At 44.3% G+C, this 7,832-nt stretch overlaps 1 protein-coding gene across 1 annotated transcript; it reads left to right on the top strand.

Moving 5' to 3' along the window:
- Window positions 1-4,987: 4,987 nt before the first annotated feature.
- On the top strand, window positions 4,988-6,754 carry LOC142419738 (olfactory receptor 6E1-like). The gene is made up of 3 exons (XM_075522999.1): window positions 4,988-5,026; window positions 5,505-5,575; window positions 5,800-6,754. Exons 1-3 carry the CDS (start codon window positions 4,988-4,990, stop codon window positions 6,752-6,754), a joined length of 1,065 nt encoding a protein of 354 aa, XP_075379114.1.
- Window positions 6,755-7,832: the final 1,078 nt, after the last annotated feature.

The following is a 7,832-nucleotide window of genomic DNA, read 5'->3' as shown; positions in this document are numbered from 1 at the left end:
CTTGTTCCAAGAGAGTGACCTGGTATTTGAGCATGCGGCTCGGGGGCAGCCAATGCCCCCCTTTTTGCTCCAAGACAGAAATTACCATATGTGGGACATAAACCGTAATCTTCTGCCCCATGGTTCATTTCCTTGCTTCTTGGATTAAGAGTACAGTTGCTGCCACAGCCCGCAAACATCCAGGCCACCTCTTGCTGACATTATCCAATTGCTTAGAAAAATACCCAACGGCTCGTTTCCAAATTCCTGAGTTTTGAGTCAACACACCCAAAGCAAGATGTTGTTGCTCATGTACAAACAATTCCAAAGGCTTTGCTAAATCTGGGAGTCCTAACGCAGGTGCGGACACCAAAGCCTTCGTCAGATTTTTAAAAGATGTCCAACACTCAGCTGTCCACAACAGGTGATCCTCCTGGGATCCTTTCAAAGCTGCATAATTGAGGATCCACAATTGACACCACCCAACCATACCCAAAAATGTCCGCAATTCTCATGTCATTCTGGGTTCTGGAATTTGACAAATTGCTTCCTTTCTGCCTGCTCCCAATCTTCTTTGTCCTTGTGAAATTTCAAAGCCTAAATATATCACAGTCTCTTTCCCAATCTGGGCCTTGCTTTTTGATACTCGGTATCCTGCTTGTCCCAAAAAATTCAACAAGCTGATGGTCACTTGTAAACAGTCTTCCCGAGTCTCTGCTGCTATCAGGATGTCATCTACATACTGCAATATTATTCCTTCTGAATTTTCTTTTTTTCCACACTTCCAATTCCTTTGCCAACTGATTACCAAATATTGTAGGACTATTTTTGAACCCTTGAGGTAGCACCGTCCAGGTGAGTTGTGTCTTGTGTCCAGTGGTGGGGCTTTCCCATTCAAAGGCAAATATGCCTGGCTGTCTTTGTCTAGAGGTATGCAGAAGAAAGCATCCTTGAGATCAAGTACAGTAAACCACTTATGTTTTTCTTTTAAAGACCTCAGCAAGGTATATGCGTTAGCTACTACTGGGTGAATGTCTTGAACAATCTGATTCAAGGCTCTTAAATCTTGAACTAACCTATATTCCTTGCCATTCTGCTTTTTCACTGGCAATATTGGGGTGTTATATTTTGATTCACACTCTATCAATAATCCATCATTCAAAAATTTTGTTATTAATTCTTCCAACCCCTTTCTAGCTTCCCACTTAATAGGATACTGTTTTTGTCTTACTGGTTTGCTTCCAGGTTTTAGAACAACTTTTACTGGTTCCGCCAATTTAGACTGACCTGGGATGCCACTTGCCCATACCAAGGGTGTTACAACATTCTCCACTTCTGCAGGAATTTCCTCCACCCCTGGTGTATCCTGTAACACAAAAATCTTTGCCTCCACGGCTTTTGATTCAGGTATTAACAGCTGAATCTCCCCATTTTTAAAAAAATTATTTTGTGCATTCAATTTACTCAATATATCTCTTCCCAACAAAGATGACGGACATTCTGGCATATACAAAAATTGATGAGTTGCCCTTTGCTTTCCCAATTTGAATTTCAAAGGTTGTAAAAATGGCTGATTTTCCTTCCGCCCTGTCGCCCCAACAACACTTATAGTTTTATGACTAAACGCCCCTTTACATATATTTAATACTGAATATGTTGCCCCTGTATTAACTAAAAATTCTACTTCATCATTCCCCAGCTTTAAGGTAACCAGGCGTTCAGCTGGGGTTGACTCCCCTGGTCTCCTTCAGTCCTCATCATTCAGAGTCATCAACTTAATTGCCTGTAGCGACAGATCCAATTCTCTCACTTTGGGACATTCCCTTTTCCAATGCCCCCTCTCCTTACAGACAGCACACTGACCTTCTGCCAACCGGGGAGGTCTAAACGAAGGTGCTGCTCCTCCTGGTGGTCCTCCTCTTCCCCCTCCCCTACCTATTCCTGCTTTCCCTCCTCCTCCTTTCCACATTTCAAACACCTTTTCCCAATGCTTCAGGCAGAGCAACATCATCTTAAACTCTTATTCCTTCCCTGTTTTTTCCAAAGTCAATACCACAGAATCTTGCAGGATAATCCCACGCTGTTCTTGCCACTCTGGATGATTTCTCAAAGTGAAAAATAAATACCGCATAAGGTATTTCATCCCATTTACCTTCCGTTTTGCAAAACAGCATTAATTACAAGATGGTATTATATCACAATGTCCCATTTTATGGCCATCTCTCCCCACCTTCCAAGGTATACATTGGCCACCAATGATTGCAATATTCAATCAATCATTTCCGAGTCAAAGGATCACCCCCCGGATCTTTCCAATGTTTTAAAATACATCCCAAAACAATTCTTTGCAGGATGGGTTTTTTTTTCACTCGGAAACGTACCCATTTCCCAAAAGACTAGTGCTTGTTGTTGCGTTAAGGGTTACTGTCGCATACAAATAGGAGTCTGAGGAGTGGCTGGGGGGGAACCCTCCCGTTGAGTCACGAGGTTCAGACAGGACCCCTTTGCTTTCTAAACTCTTTCTCAGAGAGGAGTCTAGGTGCAGCTAGGTCCAGTTGACCAGACCTGGTCAATGGTTTATTTTCTAAGGACTGTGTGTGTAGCCACTTACTAGTTCAGGGCTTTCGCTAAGGCGACAGCATTAATTTTTACACCCCCCCAGTCTGGTCGTGTTGAAGGAACTATCATGGTCAGAGCAGTGAAGAGTGCAGTTTATTAGAGCAACAGACACACAGATTCTTTGGATTACCGGTGATAAATTAACTGTCTGCAAAGCACATACGAATGCCAAGAATATGAGTATGAATAACACGGCCGGACACAAACATGTATATAACACGGCCAGACACAACGCGTATATCAAAAATATGAGTAACACGGCTGGACACAAACGCGTTAAAAAATAATAACAAAGCGACTCTATAGAGATTTGTAAGTTTCCCGGGGAGGCACGTGGTATAACCAAGTGTTCGACTCTTACCCAAAGGCGTCCCGATGTGGGGGAAGAGAGGCTCAGCCCGTCGACTGATCCGAGACGTCAGAGTGATACACGATGGTGTCTTCCCTAACATTCTCTTTCTCTTAAGCTATTTTATACTATTCTTCACCTTTCGGGTGGAGCTTGAGTGACTCTAGTCATACATACCTTTGTTTAGGATTGGTGTAAAGTTTTCTAGCTTCGCTTTTAGAGGTATAAGCTAGGAAAATTCAGTGCGCAAGCTCAGTGAGGGGTGGTCGCACCTTGGAGGCGGGTAGCTTTGTGATGGAGATGTGTTTTGGTATTACAGTGATGTTATAATGAGCAAAGTTCACCAAAAGGACAGCATTTTGTTAAAAACGTGGCAGGCTGTTGGCCCAGGGTAGTAAATATGCAGCTTATCAGTTCCATGACACCTTTAAGTTCCCCTGTTATTGCAGAGCCTGGCCGCGGCATCTCCACACCACTCCACCCTCTGGGCAGCGCCTCTTAGAGTCAGCACACCAAGTTCCCCTGGTGTTACCGACATCTAAGGTTGCAGGCCTAGGGAACTCCCATGCAATGGATTCCTTACATGTCAGCCGCATTCCACCTGGGAAGCTTCTTCAATGCTGTGCCATAAGTGTGAATATAAGTTCTAGTTTTTAAGTCACCTCAGCCATTATCCCACACTTGTGATTGTGCACTATCACAGGCACTAGTCAGAGGGACCTCAAAGCTTGTTGGAGCTCCCTCTGGGATTCCAGCCCCCTGCCGAAAATCCCAACCCTGGAGACTTCAGCCCCCCGTTGAAGACTCCCCCTTAGGCCCTGGTCCACAGGCTTTCACCTAGCAGAGACTTACCAACCGAGGAACCTCTTTAGCCCAACCCTGTGTAGCTTTTGCCACGCCTTACGAGCAGGCTTTAGTGGGACTCCAACCCACGTCCTATAGTGGGACTCTAACCCACGTCCTACCTAGAGCTCTGTTACCAGTTAGAAGAATGCCTTATTACCTTGTTCCAGGCGATCTTGCTCAGAATTCTTTGGTCCGGGGATCGGAGGTTCTCCCTGAGAATCCCTTGGTGCCAGCTGGAGGTCCTGCAGTCCCTCAGATCTGTTGAAATTCAGAAGCAGCGTCCCATCTGGGTCGCCAAAACTGTCACTGAAATCAGGTATCAAACTCCTTAACACCAATGTAGCATTAAGAAGCAGGCATTCTTTGTTACGGCGCCAGATGCACGGGGGATCATTCCACCTAGCGTGCATACTGCAGGTTACATCACCTGAATCTTATATTGTCCAATTACATATGCATCAAATTTCCCAAAATGATAAGGCATAGTCATTCTATTTCCCAGAACTAGTTATCATTTTTGCATGGTCATTACACATGCATCCTTGGGCTCCACAGGGCTTCCGTGGGGGTCTCTGGTGGTCCTTGGTGGTCGTACAGGTGTGTCCTTTAGTTGACCCCTTTTTCTGGACATGCGCAATATCACCTTGCTTATGTAACTTGCTTCCCTTCTTCATGGTGCATGGTCCCTAACAATGATTTGGCACCCTTAACACAAACCAATTATTCTAACCGCCCTCAACTCGTTGTCAAGAAGGGCTGGGGCTGTACTGGGAACATAGCAGCATGACCGTACTACTCCTCGTCCAATTGTCTTTGGGCATAGCAACATATCCATAGCCATAGGTGTACAAACACAACATTAAAGTATTGTCTACCTGGCTTCTAGCTCTATGTAGCTTAGTTACCAAAGAACAAACTAATCACTTTGGTTACATCTGGTTACACAGTTGAAAACCCATAGATGGAACGCTGCAAGCCTGCAAGAAAAGAATGTGATATGAAGGGTATCAGCCAGAGTTTTCATCTTCCACTTCACTTCCACAAGGTAATGGCAACCACAGTGGTGGCTACTGTAGTAGTATAGTACAGTAGTGCAGTAGACACAGTGCACTGGACAATGTACATGTCTGATTTTGGGGTAGGATGTTGTAAAGTGAAGGGATACTTGGAGGCAGGTGATCTGAAGAAGAAAGAATGACCGTCAGCATCAGAGTTGATCCACTGGAGCTGAAGGTAAATGAAAAATAAACAGAAAATTTCCCCATGGTTTTTCCCCTTCCCCCTCTTATACTCTTGCTTAGTGTAGCATCCATGTCTGTGCATTTTGCCTTCTCTCAGTGGTAACTAGCTTCATTTTGCTATCTTTCTTCCTTTGCTACCTTTGCTTATCTTCCTTCTCTTTGCTATCTTTGCATTGCAAAGATAGCATTGCTATCTTTATGTCTGGCCTTTTCTCTGTGAAGTCTCTGTCTCTCTCTGTCTTTTTATCTCCTTTTAACTGCAGCAAGTGTCTCTTTTGCAGTACTAATGTATCCTTCAACTAATCTAATCTGCTTTAGTGTCAGTCTACAGTGTGATAGCATTCCTCTGCAGTACTGCTTTTGAATTCATTTCAACTAGTAGGTCTTTGGGCACTTACTCAAAGTACTCACTGTGTGCATTTGGCTTTTTTCTGTATTTGATGAACGGTGAATGTTGTCATACCATTCAGAGATTCATTTGTCCTGGGGTCTATAACAGTTTCGGCATGTGCACCTCTCTCAACTATACTAAGAGGGAACTGTATGAATCATTTTAACTGGAGTGAGGACTCAGTGTTACAAATGGAGCTTGGGACTCCATTTACGTGAACAAGATTGTTAATATCTGGTTAGTGTGGCTGCTCCAGTCTTTTACAAAGAGTTCATTATTGCTATTGCCCTTTAATGTTAGCAAATCCAAACTGACTTGTGCTCTGTTTTTTTCCACTAGTTCTCAAAATGGACCTTTTTTTCTTTTTCTTCTAGCAATGAAGCCTCAATGAACCACACAACAGTAGTGGAATTTGTCCTCTTGGGGCTGACCAACAGCCGCCATTTGGAGATCATCCTCTTTCTGTTTCTTGTGATTGCCTACTTCTTGATCCTGCTTGGAAACATTACTGTCATCAGCATCACTCTTGTGAAGCATTTCCTTCAGACCCCAATGTACTACTTCCTCAGAAATTTTGCCCTTTTGGAAATTACTTTCACCTCCACATTCATTCCCAGCACCCTTTACAGCCTTCTGACAGAGAGGAAGATGATTTCCTTGCCTGGTTGTTTCCTTCAGATGCTGCTTTTCTTTTACTTGGGTACCTGCACATTTTTGCATGTGGCAACAATGTCCTTTGATCGGTATGTTGCCATTTGCCGCCCTTTGCATTACACAACAATTATGAACAACAGATTTTGCCTCCAGCTGGTCCTGGCTTGCTGGGCAGTAAGTTTTCTCTTGATGTTTCCTCCCACCATTATGATTGTCCAGTTGCCATTCTGTGGTCCCAATGTCATGAACCACTTTTACTGTGATACTTCCCTGTTGTTGCAACTGTCCTGCACAGACACAGGGTTCATCGAAGGACTGATGCTTATCATACTAATTATTATTATACCTGGTACCTTAATAGTAACTGCTGTTTCTTATGGCTGCATTATTATCACCATCTTGCATATACCATCTTCCACAGGTAGGAAGAAGGCATTTTCCACTTGCTCAGCTCACCTCATGGTGGTGATGATATTTTACAGCACATGTATTTACAGGTATATCCGCCCAGCACAGCGAGGTGGGCAGAACTCTGACAAAGTTCTTTCTTTCTTTTTCTCTGTGGTGACTCAGATGCTTAATCCGTACATCTACTCACTCAGGAACAATCAAGTCAAACAAGCCTTAAAGGACAGCATGTTGAAGGCATTTTCTAGCTCCCTAAGGCAGTTGTGAATGCTGGAGTAGCCCATCCAAGTGACTGAGTTGTTTCCCCAGATGCAACATCAGCGTTGTGTAACTGTGAATTAAAGATGCTGATTTCAAATGGTTTATGCTTTCTACATGTTATGTAGTTCCTTCTTCTGTTAGCAACCAAAATATGCCAACACAGAAAGGATCTTCTAGTCCTCTAGTACCTAGACTCAGCTTTGCCTGTGTATTTTTCCCCCCTTGCTGTGGTGGGTTAGCCTTGGCTAACAAGGGTCCCACCCAGCTGCTCACTCACCCCTTCCACCCCATAGTGGGACAGAGCAGAGGCAGAAAACCGGAAAAACAGCAACAATAAATCTTGTGGGTTGAGATAAAGACAGGGAGATGGCTTACCAATTGCTGCTGGGAGCAAAGCAGATTGGATTTGGGGAAAATTAATTTAATTTATTGCCAATTAAAATAGTTTTAGTTTGTGAGAAACAAAGTAAAATACTAAGCCAACACTTTTACTTGCCTCTTTCCCATGCTCAATTTTATTCATTCCTTCCAGACTCCTCTACTGCCTCCCGAAGCAGCGCAGGGTGGGCGGGGAGGGTTATGGTCAATCCATAGTGGTTTCCCTCTGCTGCTCCTTTCCTCTCGCATTTTTCCTCTGCTCCAACATGGGTTCTCCCCAGGCCGCAGTGGATATCTGCTCCACCATGGAGTATTTCCTCCTTCTTCTCTGATCTTGCTGTTCCCTCTGTTGTTTCTCACTCTTTTTGTTCCCTCCTCCTCTATCTAGCTGGCAATTTCTGCTCTTTCTTAAAGGTGTTTTCCCAGATGTGCCACCGCCTTCACTCATGGGCTCAGCTTTGGCCTGTGGTGAGTCCATTTTGAAGCTGGCTGGAAGTGGCTGTGTCTGGCACGGAGCAGCCCCTTGTCTCTTCTCACAGAGGCCCCACCTGCAGGCCCGTTGTTATGAAAATCTTGCCATGTACACCTGTGGTGGGTTAACCTTGTCTGGCTGCCAGACGCCCGCCAAGCAGCTCTCTCACTGCCCCTCCTCAACAGGACAGCAGGAGAAAACAAGATTAAAAAGCTCATGGATTGAGATAAAGAT

The sequence above is a fragment of the Mycteria americana genome, chromosome 22 (genome assembly GCF_035582795.1).
Source record: "Mycteria americana isolate JAX WOST 10 ecotype Jacksonville Zoo and Gardens chromosome 22, USCA_MyAme_1.0, whole genome shotgun sequence".
NCBI classification, from domain to species: Eukaryota; Metazoa; Chordata; class Aves; order Ciconiiformes; family Ciconiidae; genus Mycteria; species Mycteria americana.
Note: the sequence above shows the minus strand (reverse complement) of the source record. Positions and strands in the feature narration are given on the sequence as shown.

Bases quoted from the DNA above. Each gene is read 5' to 3' on its own strand.
- LOC142419738 (XM_075522999.1), top strand. From the start codon at position 4,988: ATGACCGTCAGCATCAGAGTTGATCCACTGGAGCTGAAG. The intron at 5,027-5,504 runs GTAAATGAAAAA...CATACCATTCAG, and splicing joins TTGATCCACTGGAGCTGAAG to AGATTCATTTGTCCTGGGGT. The intron at 5,576-5,799 runs GTATGAATCATT...TTTTTCTTCTAG, and splicing joins AACTATACTAAGAGGGAACT to CAATGAAGCCTCAATGAACC.